This window comes from Acromyrmex echinatior, chromosome 8, assembly GCF_024713525.1.
Source record: "Acromyrmex echinatior isolate Ae372 chromosome 8, ASM2471352v2, whole genome shotgun sequence".
Taxonomy (NCBI): domain Eukaryota; kingdom Metazoa; phylum Arthropoda; class Insecta; order Hymenoptera; family Formicidae; genus Acromyrmex; species Acromyrmex echinatior.
This window is the reverse complement of record NC_141859.1, coordinates 14,684,808-14,708,689: the sequence shown is the minus strand read 5'-3', so window position 1 is coordinate 14,708,689 and position 23,882 is coordinate 14,684,808. Positions and strand designations below refer to the sequence as shown.

General features: G+C 40.2%; 3 protein-coding genes across 3 annotated transcripts; all 3 read left to right on the top strand.

The window, feature by feature from the left end:
- The first annotated feature begins 478 nt into the window (after positions 1-478).
- Positions 479-5,875, top strand: LOC147908868 (uncharacterized). The gene is given in 7 exon segments (XM_087409080.1): positions 479-797; positions 925-1,471; positions 1,905-2,079; positions 2,159-2,590; positions 2,593-4,343; positions 4,345-4,511; positions 4,514-5,875. Coding segments are annotated over 7 exon segments (3,696 nt in total). The 3' UTR covers positions 4,819-5,875.
- An 11,592-nt stretch (positions 5,876-17,467) lies between these two features.
- On the top strand, positions 17,468-18,184 carry LOC105152585 (uncharacterized). The gene has a single exon (XM_011066955.1). It carries the CDS (start codon positions 17,468-17,470, stop codon positions 18,182-18,184), a length of 717 nt encoding a protein of 238 aa, XP_011065257.1.
- Positions 18,185-18,245: 61 nt separating this feature from the next.
- On the top strand, positions 18,246-19,622 carry LOC105152584 (uncharacterized). The gene is made up of 2 exons (XM_087409079.1): positions 18,246-18,337; positions 18,602-19,622. The coding sequence occupies exons 1-2, from the start codon at positions 18,246-18,248 to the stop codon at positions 19,620-19,622; spliced, it is 1,113 nt and encodes a 370-aa protein (XP_087265205.1).
- Positions 19,623-23,882: the final 4,260 nt, after the last annotated feature.

Sequence of the window (23,882 nt, the reverse complement as noted above, 5' to 3'; positions counted from 1 at the left end):
AATAAGTAGTAGAGATATCTGGTTAATAATTGCCAGAGGCATTAATCGTGCGCTGGCTAATTGTAACGAAATGTCACAGCCGTACATTGTGCTTTGACTAGTTACAACCAAATGTCAGAGGCATTCATCGTGGGCTGACAATTTTTTATTTACTGCCAGAGGCGTTAATCGTGCGCTGGCTAATTGTAACGAAATGTCACAGCCGTACATCGTGCTTTGGCTAGTTACAACCAAATGTCAGAGGCGTTCATCGTGAGCTGACAATTTTTTATTTATTGCCAGAGGCATTAATCGAGAGCTACTTTGTTATAGGTGTACAAAAAAATGAGCTTTAGATTTGATACAACCGAAATAACAATTTAAATTTTATATATCTTCCCGCCCTTTTGCGGTTTTAAAGCGTTAACATTTGGCCTTCTAAAATGCCATACGGTTTGGCGTTTGATGCACATAACCTCAAAAATCAGTAGTGTTCACGATGGCAATAACAAAAGAGCATATTCGATTTTCCATCCACTTCGCGTTTCATCTGAAGAAAAATGCTGCTGAAGCCACTGCAATGATTTGTGCTGCATATGGAGAGAACGCTGTAAGTCATGCTACATGTAAAAGACGGTATCAAAAGTTTCGCCAAGGAGATTTCAGTCTTAAAGATGAATCGCGTGCTGGACGCCCTGAAAAGATTGAAACGGACGAATTGCAAGCACTGCTGGATATAAACTCTGCGCAAACTGAAAAGGAGCTTGCAGAACAGCTTGGCGTTACGCAGCAAGCCATTTCCGTACGATTACGGAAAGGTTCAGAAGGAAGGCAGATGGGTTCCGCATGAATTGTCCGAAGACAACAAAAATCGACGGCGTGACACTGCACTCACTTTACTTTCAAAGTTCCAGAAAAAAGATTTTCTGCACAAAATCATTACAGGCGATGAAAAGTGGATTCTTTATGATAACCCTAAACGTAGAAAATCATGGGTTGATCCTGGTCAAATTCGACATCGACGCCAAAGCCCAATATCCACGCCAAGAAGGTTTTGCTCTGTATCTGGTGGGATTGGAAGGGTGTGTTACTACGAGTATGTGTACTACGAGTTGTTACAACCGGGTGAAACAGTCACGGCAGACCGCTACCAACAACAATTGACCAATTTGAGCGATGCATTAGAAGAAAAGAGGCCATTTACTGGCCAAGGACGTCGTAAAGTGATCTTGCTTCATGACAATGCTCGACCTCATGTTGCGAAAGCGACTCAGGACCATATCTTTGCGTTAGGCTGGGAACTTCTTCCGCACGCGGCGTATAGCCCAGACATGGCGCCTTCCGATTACTACCTATTCCGGTCGCTGCAGCATCATTTGGCTGATACACATTTCGTGAGATTAGAAGAGATACGAAAATGCATTGATGACTTTATCGCTTCGAAGCCGGTGAGTTTCTATCGTCAAGGAATTCGCAAGCTCCCCGAAATATGGCAAAAGGTCGTTGATGCAAACGGAGAATATTTCGCTGATTAATATTTTTTCGTTTGTTTTTGAATAAAGATTGAATTTTACAAAAAAAAAGCTCAGAACTTTTTTGTACACCTAATAAATGCCTGAGGCGTTTATCGAGCTATCGAGCTCTATAGTCGATATAATTAATTTGTAAAATGCTAACAGCATTTATTAAGAGAGAAATAATTATTTTTAAATATTATAAATGCTGTAAGTGTAGCACCATTTAAATCCTTATGAATGATATAAGTAGTTTATATGTAATAATAATAAAATAAGCAAAGGAACTGCAACTTCAAATTGTGCGATTTTTATTTGAAAAATAAAATTTATGTAATAAACACGATATACTCGTATATTTAAAATAACAAAACTGAATTTAATAAAATGTTTTATTATCTTTTTTTCCAGGAGGCACATGCTAGAAGCACTGAAGATGAAGGAGGAAACCCTGGCTGTTGTAAAAAGTACAAGAATACCTGAAGATATTAACGACGAATCTATCAGTTGCCAGGATTCAGTGAAATTACTGTCCGGATTGATGGATTCGAAGATTAGTATTCAAGGTATACAGTGCTTGAAGCAAGTAAGTACAGATTTGCACATAAATGTACAAAAATGTGAAGATGACAATACTCTTGTCATCGAAAGCACAGGCCATGTAGATACTGATCCAACAGCATGAGCCTGAAGCTAAGCATATAAGTGTACAAGAATGTGAAGATGACAATACTCTTGTTATCGAAAGCACAGGCCATGTAGATACTGATCATATCCAACAAGAGCATGAGTCTGAAGGTAATCGCATCATGGATTTTGCTTTTTTCAATAAAGAACTGCATCGAGTATTTGATAATCATTCGCAATATCACTGTTGTTTTGAAGACTGGAAATTCGTAGATACTCGTCGCATTGGATTCAAGACGCAATTTTTTTATGAATGCAAATTTTGTTTTCATAAGGCCGACTTTTGGTCACATCCCACAGACTCTACAAATATGGATCTGAACATGGCTATCACGGCTGGAACTATTACCACTGGGATTGATTATGCGCAAATGGAAGAAATATTTGCAGCTGCAAATGTACCGTGTATGTACCGGAGAAAACATATATCCAACATCGAAACATTGTAGTCGAAGAATTTGAAAAAACAGCCATTGAAAATATGAAAATGGCAGACAAACTTGAAATGCAATTCGCTATAGAGAGAAATGAAATAATCAATAACTATCCGTACATAACCGTTGTAGCGGATGGTAGTTGGGCAAAGAGGTCATATAGCAAAGATAGTGCCTATGATTCACTTTCCGGAGCTGGAGCTATTGTTGGTTATCGCACAAAGAAAGTTCTCTTTATTGGCATTCGCAACAAGTTTTGTACGGTATGCCATATGGCGGAACGAGAAGGTCTCGAAACAAAAAATCATAAATGCTTTAAAAATTTCGACCGTAACGTTAATTCTGCACGCATGGAAAGTGATGCTATTACTGAAGGATTCACACGTAGCATTGCAATGCATGGAGTGATTTTTAGAACACTCATTGCTGATGGCGATAGCAACGTGTATCAGTCTATCAAAAATTGCAATCCATATCGAGAGCAAATGATAACAGTGCGAAAAGTAGAATGCACTAATCACTTGCTTCGAAACTTATGTAAAAAATTAAAAATAGTCGCAGAGGCAACAGAACCAAAGTTACGTAGAAGTCGTGACTTTATAAAATCACGAAATATTGTGAAAAACAATATATCAAAAATTAGAAATGAAATTGTACAATTAAGTGAATGCAGAAGAAAAGAGGAGCAACCTCAGCATCATTTAGCTAAAGAATTACGAGAAGATATAATAAATGTTCCTAGCCATATTTTTGGAGAGCACAAACAGTGTAAGGAACGTGGCCGTACATGCGAGAACATCGCTGATACAAATTATATTCCGAATCTAAAATTGTACGGTCTTTATCCCAAAATACAGGATACAATCACATACCTAAGTGCTTATGCCGACAGTTTGTTGCTCAATGTGACTAACAATTTAGCAGAATCGTTTCACTCGATAGTCTGCGCAGAAGTTGATGGAAAGCGCGTGTTTTATGGTGCACGTGGTTCTTACAATATTAGAATTGCAGCAGTTGTTGTTCAACATAACACACAACAAGCTCTCACAGAATTACATAAAAACGTATGTGACAATGCTCCTTCTATTATCGAGAATCTGGAAAAGCGACGACAAATCAAAATAGCTCGAACCAGAGAATGTCGCAAAGTAGATAGAAAACAAAAGAAATTTAAAAAAAACATAGAAACAGATGGTTATTACGGACCTCAATCGCAAAAACCAGATGTATCTTCTGAAATATTTGAAGAAAGAAAACAAAGACATATGGAAGAATTATTCGAAAATGTCAGAAACTGGAAAGAAAATGAACGCAAAACCAGAGAGCAAAGTGATAGTGAATTATGGTTGTCATTGAGAAAAATAATGTTGACAGCATCAAATTTCGGAACAGTATGTCGTATGAGACCAACAACGTTTTGTGCAGCAACCGTTAAAAATATCTTGTTTCCTCCATTCATCGATACAGCAGCCATGAAATATGGTCGCGATATGGAGGAAATGGCAAAACAAAAATTATCTGAAATATTAAAGAAAGATATAAAACCATGCAGATTGTTTATTGATTCTAACAATCAGTGGTTGGGTGCTTCTCCTGATGGGCTTCTCGAGGAGAATGGTCTAGTGGAGATCAAATGTCCTCTTTCTGCTGAACATTTAACAGCGGAGGAAGCTATTCACACGTTGCCTCGATTGAAAGGTATATTTAATAAAAAAGATCCAAATGAAATGAAATCATCGGTTCTTCTATCAAGTACAGGGTCAATTAAATATAACACAGCGCGATTATAGCATTTTCGCTGTATGGACACCAAAAAGCATGAAAATAGTGCGTGTTTATAGAGACAATGACTTTTGGCAAAATAAAATGTTGCCTTTTTTAACACGTTTTTATTTTGATGCATGCTTCCTGAAATTTTGGACAGTCGGTATATTAGACATATGCCTATCAGAGAACCAAAGTATATAATACAAGCAAAAGAGAAGTTGTCCAAAAGTGTAAATACTTGTATTACAAAGCGACAACATATAACAATAGAATCAGTTGATGAAGAAGAAAAAACAAAAAATAAAAAACGATTGAAATGTAATAATATTTCAACCGAAAAAAGTATTACTATTTCTACTGCTGTGATAGAGCCAGATGACTGTATTATTGTTGGTCATATACCAAGTGTATGCATAAGTTTCTTCCGGTTTAACTAAGAGATGGCGCCAGCGAAAAGTACGCAGCGTATTAATTTGACACATATGCCATTTTGTTCGTCTGACATTTAATTACAAACACACAAGTTGAGTCCGCCAAAAACTAGCGTCTTTGTTTTATCGTTCAGTGATCATGTCGAGTTTTGTGCCTGAAAAAGAACATTTGCGGCACGCATTGCTTTTTTTATTTAATCAAAAGAAAAAGGCTATTGAAAGTCATCGTTTGCTGGTAGAAACATATGGTGAACACGCTCCATCGATTAGAACATGTGAGACATGGTTTCGACAATTTAAAAATGGTGATTTCAATGTGAAAGACAGTGAGCGCTCTGGTAGACCACAAAAATGCGAAGACGAGCAATTGCAGGAGTTATTGGATGAAGACCCAACTCAAACTCAACGGCAATTAGCAGAAGCATTACATGTATCACAAGAAACAATCAGCAGACGTTTACGAGCAATGGGAAAGATCAATAAACTCGGTAAATGAGTCCCACACAATTTGAATGAATGTCAAATGGAAAATCGCAAAGTCACTTGTGAAATGCTGCTTCAACGCTACAAAAGGAAATCATTTTTGCATCGAATTGTGACGGGTGACGAAAAATGGATTTATTTTGAAAACTCGAAGCGGAAAAAATCGTGGCTTTCACCTGGCGAAGCCGATCCATCAATACCAAGGCCAAATCGCTTCGGCAAGAAGACCATGCTCTGTGTTTAGTGGGACCAGAGCGGTATTGTGTATTATGAACTCTTAAAGCCCGGCGAAACCGTTAATACACAATGCTATCGCCAACAAATGATTAATTTAAACCACGCATTAATCGAAAGACGACCGGAATGGGCCAGAAGACATGGCAAAGTGATTTTGTTACACGACAATGCGCCGTCTCACACAGCAAAACCAGTGAAAGACACTTTGAAATCGCTTGGATGGGACATCCTTCCGCACCCGCCGTACTCCCCAGACCTGGCGCCATCTGACTATCACCTCTTCGCATCAATGGGGCACGCGCTCGCAGAGCAGCACTTCAGCAATTTCGAGGAAGTTGGAAAATGACTCGACGAATGGTTTGCCGCAAAAGACAAGCAGTTTTTCTGGCATGGTATTCATAAATTATCTGAAAGATGGGCGAAATGTGTAGAAGCCGATGGCCAATATTTTGAATAAAAAGAAATTAATTTCCCTTGAAAATTACGTGGTTTTTTTTACCAAAAAACCGGAAAAAACTTATGCGTACACCTGGTAACTAATTCCGACTATATTCCGACAGCAGATGAAATGGTAAGTCGTAGAAGAGTTCTAGACGAGCGTCAGATACCTCTTTCTTCTGTGAAAGAAAATGTCTTGTCTAAATATAGTAAATTAAATGATGATTCTGGATATTTTCTTACGCATTTTGGCAAAAATCTTGTTTCGAAACACAAAGCGTACATTATATAGAATATCCAGAATTAATTATAGTCAGTGATCGCAAAAGTATCCAAATACTTGGAGGAAATTGTACTGATCACTGGCGCTGCATCTTTTTTGACGAAACAAAACTGTATGTATATGATAGCATCTGGCTGTACATACGATAAAATGGCGTCGAAAGAAAGACAATACATTAATACTCGTTTTCCGCAAGTAATATCTACCAACATATAGTTTGAAAAAGTTCAAACGCAATCAGATGGTACGTCTTGTGGAATATATGCTGCGGCTTTTGCAACGGATATAGCCTTGGGTAAAAATCCTTGCAAAGAGAAATATTCCAAAAACGTTGAATTAATGAGACATCACTTTGTTTCTATCATAGCAAGTAATACACTCTTGCCTTTTCTCAGAGAATAAATATTCTTTGTTATATTATTTCAAAGAATATTGTTATACTTTTATACGTAAATGTAATTATACATTGTAATATGATAGAACGGTTAGAAGAAAATATATAACTTTGACATAAATATTTTTAATATGTGTGTGTCATAGACGGGAAGATTTGCCTATGTTATGCACAACAACGGAGAAACGAGAGAAAACGTTTGGTTGCGTTTCACGGGAATGGGCGGCTCAATGGGCGGCGGGAATGGAGGGGCCCATTCTATTATATTGGGTCATCTAAAAAGTATCCGCGGTACTTTATCACTAGATATATGACCATCAACACACATCTAGTGACAAAAAACGGCGGATACTTTTTAGATGACCCAATATATTATCAAAATTAATAACAATATATAATTTAATTTAATCCAATTTCTTTTATATAATTTTAAATGTCTTGTTTTTATATTTACTAGAAATTGTTTAATATCCAATTCTTCACTTCCAGATAAATTGTGGACAACTTTATCTAGGAGATATCTCCATTGTATATCATTGATGTCTCCATTGTTTATGTATTTTTTTTCCTAAGGCGAAAACGTAAAACGTGAAAATTTTTTTGTATGTATGTGTGTATATGTGTATGCACCATTTTACGTGACGCTGTGCGCGTAGAAAACAACGGCGAGTCAATCAGCTGTAACTAGTATGACCAGCGTTCACAGTATCATTGCCGCGCAACAGTATTGTCAATTCAGTGTAGTGTAGTAATGTTCTACACACACCCATCTATAATATATATATATTATATATATTGTATATATTTGCAACATAAAAATTAAATCAATATTTTTAAAAAATTCATCAAGTTTCCTAAATCATGAGATAAGATTCATAATTGACAATAATAAAAGTAATAATTGATATCAATACAAATGTTAAGTTGGAAAATACAGGGTGCGTCACCAAAATCCGGACAAATCGAACAATTTCTTGTCGTGGCAGCCTCAGAGAGCCTCTTTAATGTGTACGATTTGTATCGAAGGTCCTCCTCGGCAATTCGACGCATTGTTGGTTCGCTTACACCAACAATCGATGCTAATTTTCGCAACGATTGCCTTGGGTCATCCGAAATCAGCGTTTGAGCCCTTTCAACGACTGCAGGGATCCTCGCGGTGCGTTCTTTCGAGTGACTCTTCCTCGCTGGCATACTGGAACCTTCGTTGGACTGTTCAGCCATATATTTTGCCACAACGTCATAAACAGTGGATCTCGGGTATCCAAAGAACCGAATTATTTCCGTTGCTGAGCGCCCGGCGCGAAGATCTTCGATGATCGCGGCTCTTCGATTATACTCCGCACTTGGTTTCAACATCGCGGCCATTTTGAGAATATGACTGTTTACTAGAAGCATCAGGCTTTCTTAGACGCCAATAACAATCTCTGGCGGAGGCACAGTATAGTGGAAAATTTGAATTGAAATTTGTCCGGATTTTGGTGACGCATCCTGTATATCTGAGCCAATTTTATTTTCATGGAATTTATTTTTTGATTATTGTTATTTAATAATTATAAAGTATTTGGTTTTCATCGATAAATTATTAAAATTAGGAATTAATTAATTATTACACATTAGTTAATGATTACTTTTATTAAATTTCAATTATTTTCATTCAAAATTCGCTGTCTGCATTTTAACTTGCACTTTACTCTTGCACCGTTGTTATAATATGTATCAAAATTTATTGATATATACGTGTATCTCTTAAACCGTTACTGTTACAATAATTTTGATTTATGATATTAAAAACATATAAAAAGCATATAATTTTACTGTATTAATTTTTTGATTATATAATTTAATAAAGGAGGTGCTAATTTAATGTTAAGCCAGCACTCTCATCTTTGATCGCGATTTTCTGCTAAACCGTTCGAACACAAAAATGGCATTAGAGCACATAATTAGCAAATAAATAGCACTTAATTTTGGCATAGGTGCCGTTTTGATTTTTTTGGAGGGTGGGGTGCTAGCTTAACAGACATATCATTAATACGTGTGCAGGAATTGATACATTTAATACAAAAATTCTTACCTATAAAATGAAATGTCTTTTTACTTCTCTGTCCACATCAAGCACACAGCACTTCATATTGATGCACATTTTATAGTCACGCGATTTTATAATCTTTCAAATATAATCCCACACACAATGATTTTGCTGACATATGCGTCTCACTAAAAAATACTAAACGTAGTATTTATGAATTATGTTTTGACAGCCGTCATAAATATTACAATGCAATTATTGTATAATCGCCGACGTAACATCCGGTCGTCAGATTTTAACAATTTTGAATGTAAAAATATTAGGTGTTGGAATTAATTCGTAGCGTTTTTTAATGAAAGAATGTTATTTATTTCACATGAGCATTAAAAAATACATTAATGAAAGTACTTCCCATCACTTGTAAAACGCTACGAATTAATTCCAACACCTAATAACTAAGAACGAAACGTTTACTAAAAACGTGGACTCTTAAAATCGAATTCCGGACAATCCTGCTAATTATGCAGAAAACGGCCGACCTCACCGATTTTAATGAAATTAAGCTTATTACGACGCGTTTTTGCACGAAATGAACGAATCTGGCAGAAAAAAGCGCCGCTCTGCCCCACGAGATATTTAGCTTTAAAGTTGATGACTATGTAGGTTAGGAAATCTGTCATACCGACTGTATCGAAAATTCAAAGCTCAAATTCACTGCTTTACAAACAAATTCACTACTTTAAAACAAAAAAATAAAATAATTTATTTTTTAATGATGAATCTGTTTGTAAAGCACTGAATTTATTTGTAAAGCACTGAATTTGTTTGTTCATTTCGTGCAAAAACGCATCAAATGAGCCTAATTTCATTAAAATCGGTGAGGTCAGCTGTTTTCTGCATAATTATCCGGCGGAATGAAGCCACGACCAATTACGAACGTTCCGCCAATTTCGCGTTGCATCAATTCCGCGCGTCTTTGAAGTTAGCACCTCAGCATTGAAATTCCGTAGTTCTGATTAGAGCCAAATCCGCATCATGGGGCCGCACCCTAAGAATCTCAACCTATCAGAAACTATTCCACAATATATGATTTCTAATAGTTGAAATTAGGGACTCCGCACAATAAAAGAAACAGGGAACAGAGAACAGAGAATAAGAATTTCAACCTATCAGAAACTGTGTATTTCACAATACATAATTTCAGATAGGTTGAAATTCTTAATCTTGGTTCCCTGTTCCTTTTATTGTGCGGAGCTTTTTATTTTCTGTATTTCTTGTTCCTTATTTCTTTTATTATGCGCAGCTCCTAAGTCACGTGATAGAAATTGACGAATATTAAGCATTAATGACTATGTTTACACGGTTCTTAATTGGATGTTGACATCCGTAGTTATGAAATTGGCCAATTATAACTGTTCCTCAGAAGAATGGAACGACTATGATCGGCCAATTTCATAACTATGGATATTATTGAACCAGATTAATGTCCGTTTCCACTAATATAGATTAACTTTAATTTCGGTTCAACTTATTCTTTGTTTCTTTCTAGTTCTAAAGATTAGAAAAAGACGAAGAGTAATGGCTCCGGCACAGTGCGATGTACATCGCGCGCGTCACGCGATATCCAATGAGAATATACCTTCAAAATGAAAACCTCGATAAAGCTGTACATTCATTGGATATCGTGTGTCGCGCGCGATGAACATCGCGCTGGTATGGCGGAAGCATAAGTTGAACCAAAATTAAAGTAGTTAATCTATATTGCTGAAAATGGACATAAGAGTGTCGTATAAGGGAGCGTTTATGTTGGCCGTAGTTATATGCTATATACCGTAATCTGTAAGAATTGACTAATCATAGTCAAATATTCCCCTCTCATTCAATGATAAGAAGGAAATGCTCGAGGGTGATTGGCAATTTTTACAGATTACGGTATACGGCATAAAGTTACGGCCAATATAAATGCGCTCCCTAAGGTCGGAATCAGACTACGCATTCAAGATTGAAATTGAAAATTGAAATTTGATTTATGAGGACAAAGGAATTTTAGTTCCTTGTTTTGATTGGTCGAATTTCAATCTTTCAATCTTCAATTTCAATCTTCAATACGCATAATACAATATCTGATTCCGGTCTAAATATAGTCAATTTTAATCACGTGATTTATTTTAACGCTTAAAATGAGCGTCAGCAGAGAGAAACCTGAGAGAAGACATGATAGCCCAAAACCTGTAAAGATGCGATTACATGGAGCGCGATACAGCGGTACAGTAACTAACTAGGCAACTGTAAGCAATTAGGAAAATAGATGGTATGCGGGTATGGTCGATACTGGACACTAGACATAACCAATAATTATATTTTATAATTATATATATATTATTTAATTATATATAATTTTATTTATATAATAAGTGTAATCCTGTAAGTACTGTATAAAACATTTATCACAATATACAATCTTCAAAAAGTTTGGAAGGAAACGCTAAAATATCCCGAAAATGATCAATTCTAGCGAAAAATATATAAGAGCAAAGTTATATATTAGGTGTTGGAATTAATTCGTAGCGTTTTACAAGTGATGGGAAGTACTTTCATTAATGTATTTTTTAATGCTCATGTGAAATAAATAACATTCTTTCATTAAAAACGCTACGAATTAATTCCAACACCTAATATAATGACCTATACTTTTCTGAAATAGATTTCAATTGATTGTATATCAATTAATAAAAATATTATTTTTTTAATATCTTTTTAGTCATTAAAATGTGGCTATTGCTACTTCATCCTTCGTGGCTCTTACGGAAATGCTTTTGTACATCATTGTTTCAAAGATTTTAACGAGAACATGCATGCTCAGTGAAGACTGTTCATTATAATGAGTAGGTGTAAAATGTTTTTATTGTGTATTATTATAAGTATTAATAATTCAAGTATTAATAATTCAGTATTAATAATCAAAGTAATTGCATAAAATTGATTTCATAATTATTATTTATTTATTATTATATCACAGTACAGAGGTATGACAGTGCAGAGGAGGTTGAAAATGTCTGTGAGAATGTAGCAGATGCTTCAGATAAGTAGTCTGATGCAAAATATTGACGAATTGAAAATAAATAAAAAATAAATAAATAAATTATAAATATCGACAAATTAAATATTAATCCTTCTCCTTCAGAAATCAGAAGCAGAATCCATAATTTTTGGTTATGTCCAATTTAACCGACTATATCGCGTACCGCGTACCCGGCGTACCGCCTATTTCTTTCGCTAATATTACATGGAGCGCAGTTTGCGGCACGGGCTAGTGACAAACTCACGTTAGTATGAATTTTTTTTAATATATTAACTTATTTTTATGCACACTTTATCGATACTCTTATTTTTTCAACAGATTTACTTAATAATTGCGTTTAAATCAATTAATTTCATTAAAAAGCATAGCAGTGTATAGTAATGTGAGTTTGTTACTAGCTATGCTACAAACCGCGCTCCATGTAATAGAGGAGAAAAGAAGCAAGCGGCACGATTTGCGCGATTCGTATGGTTAGTTTCTGTACCACATACCGCGTTTCATGTAATCGCATCCTGACTGCAAATTGTGGCTACGTTGTGGCTGCTGTACCCAATGTGGCGCCGAACGTGTCGGGTGCCAGCAACGGTTAATGACAAAGGAAGATTGGCGGGAAATCACTAGTTCCGTAAATAGCATGATATTTTGCTAATGTGGTTCTTTATATGTATTAATTACTCATGACTTCTTTTTTGAGATTTTTATTTCAAAATAATTATTCCTTGAACTAATTGTAATTCTAATATTAATCTATAATTTACGTTGCTAGATTTTTATAGGCTACCGAACTGCCTACAGGGATAATTATTTTGGAAAATAATTATAAATCTTTCGCATAGAGGAGAATGGACTAAACTGAGAAGAAAAGTCCTCTATTATTTTGCAATTTTCGTAATAATTAACAAGATATTAATTGCAAAAAATTGCCGAAAATTGGTCTTCATTTATTTTTTTATTCAAATACTACTCAACTTAACAGAGAAACTACAAGAGGCAAAAATTGTTAATTTTCTTCTCTGTCTTCTGTATAAATAAAGTATATAGTTATATGTATACATATGTATGTATATACATTTGTATACATGTATATATTCTGCAATACACTCTACTTTTTTGTTAATTTTATCAAACTATTTCCTAAACAAAAGTAACTTTTTAAGACTATTTTTATGGAAGACTACATTACATCGATATTTTTCTTCGAATCGCCATTATGTCGCCAAATTTTTATTGATAGTGTCCCAAGTAATAAATATTTCATAATTTTAAGTCCAGAACAACAACATTTTAATGAATGTAATTGTCAAGTTTTAAACTTAAATATTCATTATTAACCATGTTATCGTATAAAATGTAATTGAAATATCACCTTCTCTTTTACTAAATAGTACGTATTTAAAAACACATTTTTTTTAATAACGTTTTAAACATTTGTTTTAAATTATTTAAAAAAAAACATGTTTAATTTAATTTGATGTATAAAACACGTTTTAAATATTTGTTAAAAAAAAAAGTTTTAAACAAAACAATCCTGATCGTGTTACATGTAGCGCAATTATATGAACCAAATATCGATTTATCATCTCCAGCTTTGAAAAGTGGACGCGGTATCCTAAGAAAAGTGAACGTTGCTATGTAGTTTGCATCCACATCTTTGTCAGAGGGTAATAGTGCGCGGCAGCATTTTGCGGTTACAGGTTTTGGGCCGTCATGTCCTCTCTCAGATTTCTCTCTACTCTATATGCTATAGCAGTGCTGCCAGACATGTCCCACACTCGCGCATGCGCGCAGTCTAAAGCGCCAGTAGAGTATCTAATCCGTTCGTGAAACTAGCGTCCTTAGTCGCCTCAAAGAGAAATAGAATTATAAATATATAAAAATTGGACATATCTCTTATTGTGAGGTATCAATTTCTACATTAATACTATTTACATTCTATATGAGAAGCTGATTCGGCATGCCTTGATAAATTATATCGACAATATTTAAACGAAATATATACAAATTTTACACCAAGCTTTATTGGCATTCTCTGCCAACCAACCTTTAAAGATATTTTCGTCTAACTAAGGTCTTCTAAATTTTCGGATACATATTTTGGGCCTTTTTCCATTGCGATTCATTTTCTGTCCTAAAATACTTTATCTTATTTCTATTTTCCTTTTGGGATTCCTCGCTTCTCCTGTTGTCCGGTTTGGCGCGTAGACTTCACGGTCCACACGGCACCATATACTATAGAATAAGTACATACAATATGGACACTGAACTTTTTATATGATTTCCGATTTTTAATGCGCATACGTTGACTTCCAATCAGAAATGTGGCTTTAGTAAGTTGAAATATTGGGTCATCTAAAAAGTATCCGCGGTTTTTTGTCACGAGATGTGACATATGTTGACCATCAACACCATCTAATGACAAAAAACCGCGGATACTTTTTAGATGACCCAATAGATTAGGTTAGCTGGATCTCCTTTCCATAAAATATAATTAACCCTTTCGCCTACAATAGTGAGAGTCGTGGTAAGGAAACCTGAGGAAATCGAGCCAAATATGAGTATCACACTCTACGTTATTCATATAAAGCTTAATTTTTTTTTAATTTGTAAGAGAAAAATAGAGCAAAGGGTTAATAAAATTAAGTTTTACTAACAAAATTAAATCAACAAATTTTTTCGGAGACGCAATTGTAAATAATTGACGACAACAGAGAAAAATATCAGGGTGCTTGTCTCGATCCCAGGCCTGTTCTTTCCTCCGAGTTGGTACGTTGGTTTCGTTCTGCCACTGAGCCACACAGTGCCCTGACGCTGTTGGTATCTCTGTTATGTGTATATCTAGTAAATTTCTTATAGATCGGCCCACCTGACATCACATTCATCCTTGAATCAAGACCGTAACTGTTGTTGAACAAATCCCTAATGAGCTCGACCCATCTAACAACACATTCGACTTGGAATGTCCCCATGGCATTTTCTCGTCATATCCAGGATCTTCTTTCAGAAATCGTCGGGGTTCCTGTGGGAATAAGTGACTCGATTGATAAGTCAAATTCTCAAGACAAGCTCACGCTTGTCGTGTAATGTGATATGAGATGTAATGATCGACACTTTTCTTGTAACAGGTAACGATAAATCTTTATTACTCGAGCTCAAATGAATATGACTATACAGGATGAGCGCCATAATTTATCTAACTTAACTTCTATTTTTTATAATTTGGTTTTCTGATGCCGCTTGAAGGCAACTCGCAACCTACAAAATCCCTAGGCTTTCTACACTCGCTGCGCTAGTGAGGTATTGAGAACGTAGTTCCCCACATTCCCGGGACACGACCGCCATCTACCGGGCAACCAACCAATTCTTATGTTCTCTGTCTAGGCCTCTCTTGATCATCTGAGCTATTCATTATTTTTGTCATTGTTCTATATCCGAGTCCTAGTTCCTCTTTTATCAAATCATTCCGAGCACACTTCAGCCATTCTCGCCACCGGTTCCGATTCCTTATAGGGCAGCTGACTTCAGAACATTTTTCTAAAACCCTGATCCTCTATCCCTGAGAGGTTAGCAGGCACACTAAATCCTACTTCTGAGCTGTAAAACAATCGACGACAACAGAAAAAAATATCAAAGCCCGTCGTCTCGATCCCAGGCCTGTTTCTCTCCTCCAAGTTGGTAAACTTTCACTCTGCCACTGAGCCACACAGCCCTGACGCTGTTAGTATCTGTATTGTGTATATCTAGTGAAACAAGCCTGGGATCGAGACGAGGAGCGCCCTGATATTTTTCTCTGTTGTCATCAATTATTTACAATTGCGTCTCCGAAAAAATTTGATTTAATTTTGTTAGTAAAACTTAATTTTATTAACCCTTTGCTCTACTTTTCTCTTACAAATTAAAAAAAATTAAGCTTTGTACGAACAACCTACAATGTGATACTCATATTTCTTGTACTATATTGTGTAGACTATTATATTTATGTTCGAGATACAGCTAACATGGACAGTTTTTGCCGATTTGGCGTACATGCGACATGCGGATCGGAAGCTTCTAGAAGGATTCCAAACGTCCTTAGAGGTTTCCAAAACATAAACTTGGCCATCAGTTCGTCAATAAAGTCGAAAAACAATAAGCTAAGCCGCACGTCGCACGTACGCAGATCTCAACCGCTATAACGGCGAACCAACTCAGATCGATCGCAGCGCGATCGCATGACGCAAAACGCGTAATATGCGTACATCTCAATCAAGAATCCAGATTTAGCGGGCGTGCATGGCAATAGCATACCGCTTGGCCATCGCGCTCGAAATTGCCAATCGCCGCCCGAAACAGAGGATCACCTCAAAATTTTCAATTTTGCGAGAATCTCATAGGCGAATGCAAAGGGAAGTCTTTGTTCTTAAAAGAGCATAAAAGGCAAAACCGAGAAGCAATGGCTCTCTTCTTCTTCGCTGTTCTCGAGTCAACGCTTCGGTACAAGTGCAACTGCCTAGGAGATGCTCCGCCGCCAGAAAACCGCCGCATTTGATTCGCAATTGAGAATTCGCGTAAAGCGAAATTCAGCCGAAACGCCGTATCACTCGAAATTTTCTCGCCATCGCTCTCACTTTAACTCGCTCTCGAACATTGCTGGTCCTTCGAGCCGGATTCGCCTTCGTCGAATTTATCGTTCGTTCGGGAGTATTATCGCGTTTAGTGCGCGTATTATCTAAAAAGTCAGAGAGAGAACATATGTAAGTGAAATCATGAGTGACGAAATAAACGCCTTGCTGACCGCTCAGAATGACATTCACGGTCGCAGTGGCCAGTGACCAATTTAAAGAAGATGGGGATGGCCAACATCACCCTCCATACCGTCGAAACCCGCTCAGCGCTTCTCGATCAGCTGTGGGCGAAGTTCGAAAAACAGCACGAACTCATCCGAGCACATTACAAGGAAGCCTTCGATCAGAGTGAATACAATACGTCTCAATTCGCCGATTCTGCTGAAATCATGTACGTGCAGCAGCACAGCCTGCTGAACGATTACCGGACAAAGTTCAAGGCTGAGAAATCAAGTACAGCTCCTCCGAATGAATCGGGAACCGATTTTTTTACCAAATTAGCGCTGCCGCGTTTAAAAATCCGATCGTTTTCGGGCGCGTTTGAAGACTGGCCATCGTTTCGAGACACATTTTTGGCATCTCATCGTTGGCAATAATCCGTCTATCTCAAACGTAGAAAAGTTTCATTTAAAGCATTGCTTAGAAGGATCCGCGGAGGCATTGATACGTCCGTTGGCCGTAACTGGAGACAATTATTCGCGTGCGTGGGCGCTGCTGTGCAAGCATTACGAGAGCAAAAAGGAGTTGTCGCGCTCCAATTTTTGTACGTTCACCGCAGTGCAGAAAATGAAAAGTGATACCGCCGAGGAACTTAGCCGCATTTACAATGCCGTGATCAATGTCGTGAACGGCCAAAAAAGTATAGGGAGACAAATTGATTCACATGGCTTCGACCTTTTCAATCACTTCGTCATCGAGCTTTTCGACGAAAACGAAAACGCGTCTCGAGTGGGAATCACACACGAGCGATTCCAGATCGCCAGTGTGTTGACCACTGTGCGCCAAAATAACGAGTGCAAGGGCATTCTGCTCGCTACCAAGAATTACTGTCGATGATCGCCACGGGGATCCACACCCGGTTAGAATCCTGATCGATCAAGGATCGGAAATGTCCTTGATCTCCGAAGCGCTAGTCCAGCGCTTACACCTGCCGCGATCCCGCGTGGCAATCTCAATTTTCGGCATCGGCGGCTCACCTTTGGGTCCCTGTCGCAGAAAAGTATCTCTCAATCTCACCTCCAGGATCAATGGAACTCGAGTCACCGCTTTCATCCTGCCACGTCTCTCGCTATATCAAGGAGCAGCTACGACATATAAAACTACATGGCCTCACATTGAAAGTCTCCAGCTAGCCGATCCGCAATTCTCGGCCGTCGATCCCATCGAGCTGTTGCTCGGCGCGGAAGTGTGCTCTATCATTCTGCAAGAGGGCCTGCGAAAGGGCGATCCGCATACTCCCGTCACTCAGCATACCCTGCTCGGATGGATTCTCTCGGGAGGCTGCGGCGAGAATCTCTCAGCGACTCTACACCGCTCCTTCCAATGCACCGCCGACCACGAGCTGACCGCGCTCGTGCAACGTTTTTGGGAGCAAGAGAAGGAACCTTTTGCCTCAGTGTCCATCACGCCAGACGAGCAACGATGCGAAGAATTCTTTGCTCGAACTCACAGCCGCACCGATGCAAGGAGGTACGTTGTGCGACTGCCATTTGCCGCGCCGCCAGCAGCACTCGGTGACACCCGCCAATCAACCGAGCGACTGCTCACTTGGAGCGACGATGCGACCGCGACGTTCGATTCGGACTTCTGTATCACGCCTTTCTAAAGGAATACGAAGAGTTGCACCACATGAAGGCAGTGCCAAGATCATCGGAATCTCAGGAAAGATGCTATCTGCCTCACTATGGAGTGCTCCGAGAATCGAGCTCATCGACCAAACTCAGAGTGGTATTCAACGGATCTCAAAGTACAAGGTCCGGTAAGTCACTAAACTCTCAGCTGTTGGTCGGCGCTAACTTGTTGTCATCGTTCGCCGATGTACTAACCCGCTGGCGATGACACCAATACGCGATCATGACGGACATCGAGAAAATGTACCGCCAAATGGCGCCCGAGGACAGAGATTATCAATGCATTCTCTGGCGTCATTCACTCAACGATCCGGTACCGAGTGAACACGGTGACATGCGATCTGTCATGCGCGCCATTTCTCGCTATCCGTACTCTCCGTACTCTTCGTCAGCACGACGAAAACGCGATTTTCGCGAGGTTCCGCCGAACTGAGACACGACTGTTACGTCGACGACATTGTGACCGAACCACACACGAAAGACGAGGCGATCGCGAAGCAATTCGAGTTCCGTCAGCTGTGCATGGCGGGCGGATTCCCGCTGAAAAAATGGGGCGCCAACTATTCTGAAATTCTCGCCGGCATTCCTGTGGATCACTGTCTCGCGGATTCGCGGTCGTGGGAACACGGAAGTCATGCAACGCTGGGCCTGCAGTGGCACCCGGTGGACGATACCTTTGCATTTTCCATTCAAGGCTGCACCATTGAGAATTTCACTAAGAGGAAAATTCTCTCGGAGATCGCGCGTTTATTTGATCCGCTCGGATGGTTGACACCAGTAATGACCGCGCAAAAATCTTACTTCAGCATGCAGAAGCTGGACTGGGACATCCCGCTCCCTCAAGCAGACGCCTGCCATTGGAGTCGTTTTCTGGAGGAACTCCCAAGACTTGAACAGCTTAGAATCAACCGCTGGTTGAACACAGGCGCGAAAGACGCGAAAGTCGAACTGCACGGATTCGCCGACGCGTCCGAACGAGGATACGCAGCCGTGGTGTACCTTCGTGTCATCAACACTGACGATGTCAAGGTTCTCCTACTAGCAGCAAAGAGCAAGGTCGCTCCGATCAAGCCGGTATCCTTGCCGCGATTGGAGCTGTGCGCCGTCGCCTTGCTCACGAAATTAGTTGTACACACACGTACCGGTTTAAGCCTGTCCACAGCTCCAGTTACTCTTTGGTCCGACTCCAAGGTCACACTCTACTGGATTCAGGGTCACGCCTCTCGATGGAAGACTTACGTGACCAATCGCGTGTCCACAATTCAAGAGGCACTTCCAGAAGGACGATGGCGTCATGTTCCCGGAAGAGACAACCCGGCCGACTGCGCCTCTCGGGGAATAACATCAGGAGAGCTCATGGATCATCCACTCAGGCCCCCCTTGGCTGCTCAGGGACGACTCAACTTGGTCTAACGCTCAACCTGAAATTTCATCGAAGGAAGTGCTCAAGTAACGCATCCACTCTCGCACCATCACGTCAAAGGTAGTCATGGAGCCGGAGCTCCTTCTCCGATTCTCCTCACTTCACCGGCTCCTGAGAGTCACAGCGTGGTGTTTACGTTGGCTGCGCCCAAGGAGAATGTCAACAACAGAAGGAAGTCTAAGGTCGATCTTGACACCCGACGAGCTCGACGCTGCACTAGGACGATGGATCCGAGCAGTTCAGGCACTGCATTATCCACGCGAGGTTACTGCCACAGAGGATCAACGCCCGATGCCACCTCGCAGCCAGTTGCGGACCTTGAATCCCTTCATCAACAAGCAAGGGGTGCTGAGAGTCGGAGGTCGCCTAAAGCACGCAATTCTCTCTCCGGACGAGCGGCATCCGACAATCATTCCGCCGCACTCACACCTCTTATCATATCACCGCTGAGCACTCCATGGAGGGGTGCAACTCTGGGCCTGTTACGACTGTGGTACTGGATCCCTCGAGGGCGAGCCAACAACAAAATACTGGCTGCATCGGTACATCACTTGTACCAGATGGAGAGAAGTCACGCCACAGCCACCGATAGGCAACTTCCCTCAAAGACGCGTAACTCCTGCACCTCCATTCCTCAGGACCGGTATCGACTACATCGGGCCAATACTCATTCGCACTAGCCGAGGACGCGGGCACCGTTCCCACAAGGCCTTCATTGCAATCTTTGTGTGTCTCTGTTCTAAGGCGACGCACCTTGAGGTCGTGTCCGACTACACGACGGACGCATTCCTGGCCACGCTTCGTCGATTCACATCAAGGAGAGAACTATGCTCGGATATCTACTCCGATTGTGGCACGAACTTCATTGGCGCCAACCGACAGATACGAGAGCTTCTTCGCACATCTTCCGTCAATCCGCATCGCGAATGCTGCTGTCACAGAAGGAATGTCACATCCGATGGCATTTCAATCCACCTTCCGCACCTCACTTCGGAGGCCTCTGGGAAACAGCAGTAAAATCGACGAAGTACCATCTTCGAAGAGTAATCGGCGATGCCACGCTCACTTATGAGGAGATGAGCACTCTCCTAGCTCAGGTAAAGACCTGCCTGAATTCTCGGCCATTGCTAGCGACGATCCCGACAACCTCTCAGCGCTTACTCCAGGACACCTGCTCATCGGAGCTCCGCTGTTAGCCATTCCAGAACCGTCGTTCGCAGAGAAGGCAACGAGTTCTCTCTTTCATTGGCAGCACCTTCAAGGAATGCATGATCATTTTTGGGAAAGGTGGTCGCGGGAATACCTGCATTCCTTGACCTCATGTCCGAAGTGGTGCAAGGTAAGCGTCGCGCCTCAGATTGGCTCATTGTGCCTCATACTTTCAGAGACATCATCGCCGAGTAAATAGCCTCTAGCTCGTATCATCAAACTGCACCCAGAAAAGGACGGGGTGACCCGAGTGGCCGAGTTCACACAATGCCTTCTGAGCTCATCCGACCTCTGGTCAAATTGGTGATGCTGCCTGGACCTGCTGCCTCGACCACTCTACACGCAAACTTGCAAGAACAGTAAAACCACATTGTATGAAACCGCGCGATCTTCTTCAATGTACTCGCGTCAGTTCAAAGCGCGTGTAATCGCAGTAATGTTCGCGTTGATTTTATTTATCCTTCGCAATCTTGATGATGTGAATTTTCCAATTTTTTGAAAATAACATTTACCGCTGATGCAATGTACTATACACTGTTACATTTTCGCTGTTTTATTTCGAAATTATTCTGATTACATTCACAATCATTGCGCAACCAACGCCTTGCAATCGCGATTGCCCGCTAATTCCTTTTGATTGATATTATAGCTAAATTACATGACCACGTCTGCGTCATTATATCTCTTGAATACTTTCTTGTTAGTTCAAACTCAGAGCGTATCCGATCATGTGCACGCACAGGCTTCCACGACACCGTGCGCGGGACGCGTACACATCATCAGCCATCTAAAACGCCGCGATCTCCCAGCAATAAACAGAACTCGCGACATCTATACACTTGCCAAGCGTGATCATTTAATTCCGTCACTGGCGAGATGTTCGAGATATAGCTAACATGGATAATTTTTGCCGATTTAGCATACATGCGACATGCGGATCGGAAGCTTCTAGAAGGATTCCAAACGTCCTTAAAGGTTTCCAAAACATAAACTTGGCCATCACCTCGTCAATAAAGTCGAAAAACAATAAGCTAAGCCACACGTCGCACGTACGCAGATCTCAACCGCTATAACGGCGAACCAATTCAGATCGGTCGCAGCGCACGCGCGATCGCATGACGCAAAACGCATAATATGCGTACATCCCAATCAAGAATCCAGATTTAGCGGGCGCATATGGCAATAGCATACCGCTTGACCATCGCGTTCGAAATTGCCAATCGCCGCCCGAAACAGAGGGTCATCTCAAAATTTTCAATTTTGCGAGAATCTCATAGGCGAATGCAAAGGGAAGCCTTTGTTCTTAAAAGAGCATAAAAGGCAAAACCGAGAAGCAATGGCTCTCTTCTTCTTCGCTGTTCTCGAGTCAACGCTTCGCTATAAGTGCAACCGCCTAGGAGACGCTCCACCGCCAGAAAACCGCCGCGTTTGATTCGCAATTGAGAATTCGTGTAAAGCGAAATTCAGCCGAAACGCCGTATCACTCGAAATTTTCTCTTCACATTTAATTACAATTTTTATGCAATATATTATTTTTTCATAGACAATTATTCAATTACAATATTCATATAGTACTTAATCAATTATTATTTTTAATTTACTTATTACTGTTTAATATTATTCGTATTATTAATGTGAATATTATCTTTATATAATGAGTTCGTTAACATTATATTATATAGGGTGCCATGAATATACAGTCCTACTCGTCCCGAACAAGTAGAGCGGACTAAACTGAATAGAAAATCCTCTATCATTTTGCAATGCTCGCAATAAATGAGATATTAACGTTTAAAAATCGCAATTAACGAGAGCTAAATACGCATATTAAAGATAGCTAAATACGCACATTCGCCCGACCTGCTATTGCTGAAGGTACAGCCCACCGAGCACACAGCGCGCGGTCCGTGAGGAGCGGGGACGGCATAGCAGACGCGCCGCGCCGTTCGAAGTTAGAGGCTCGCGGTGATAAGCGGAGCACTTGCCCCACTTACCCTGCCAAGCTATCGATGGCGGATATTCGGCAGTTTAGAAATAATATCTCGATTGTGAAAATTGGAAAAAGATCAAGAACTGTTAGAAAAAAAACTCAGTTTAGTTCCTTCTGAAGCGTGCACATGTACAAAAAAATATTATATATATATATATACTACATGGGCTGAAAAGTCCCGGGATTTTTAATGAAAACAAGCGTTTTTGGGGTAAAGTTATATTTATTCCTCAACATAGTTGCCTTCGAGGGCGATATACTTGGTATAGCAATTTTACAATTTCGATGCCCTTTCTGTAGTACGAAACGTCCAGGCCTTCGAAATACGCCTCGGTTTCCGCGATGACTTTCTCATTCGATGTGAATCTCTTTCCCTGGAGTCACCGCTTGAGGTTTGGGAACAGATAATAGTCGCTGGGGGCCAAGTCTGGAGAATACGGTGAATGAGCAACCAATTCGAATCGTAATTGGTCCAATTTGACCATCGCTTTCAAGGACGTGTGTGACGGTGCATTATCGTGATGGTACAGAACTTTATTCTTCGCCATATCGGGTCGTTTTTTCTTTATTTCGTCGTTCAGTTTGTCCAATAACGCTGCATAATACTCTCCCGTAACTTATTCTTCCCTTCTGCAGGTAATCGATGAAGATTATGCCATGCGCATCCCAAAAAACGGAGGCCATAACCTTCCCGGCCGAGCGTTGGTCTTTTGGCCGCTTTGGTCGGCTTTCGTGGCTTTTCAGCCACTCTGCAGACTGCCTATTGGACTCAGGCGTATGGTAATGGACCCACGTCACAAAACCTCGAAAAAAGTTCGCTCGATTACGCTGCAACAACGCCAAATCGGCCATTGAATCATCAACGCGCTGCTGTTTTTGGTCGATGGTCAGCAAACGCGGCACCCATCGTGCCGATAGCTTTTTCGTCTCCAAAACATCGTGCAAAATGTATCCCGCCCGTTCTTTTGAGATGCCCACGGCCTCAGTTACTCGCGCAACTTCACTTTACGATCACTCAAAACGATTCGATGCATTTGCTTTGCGATTTCTG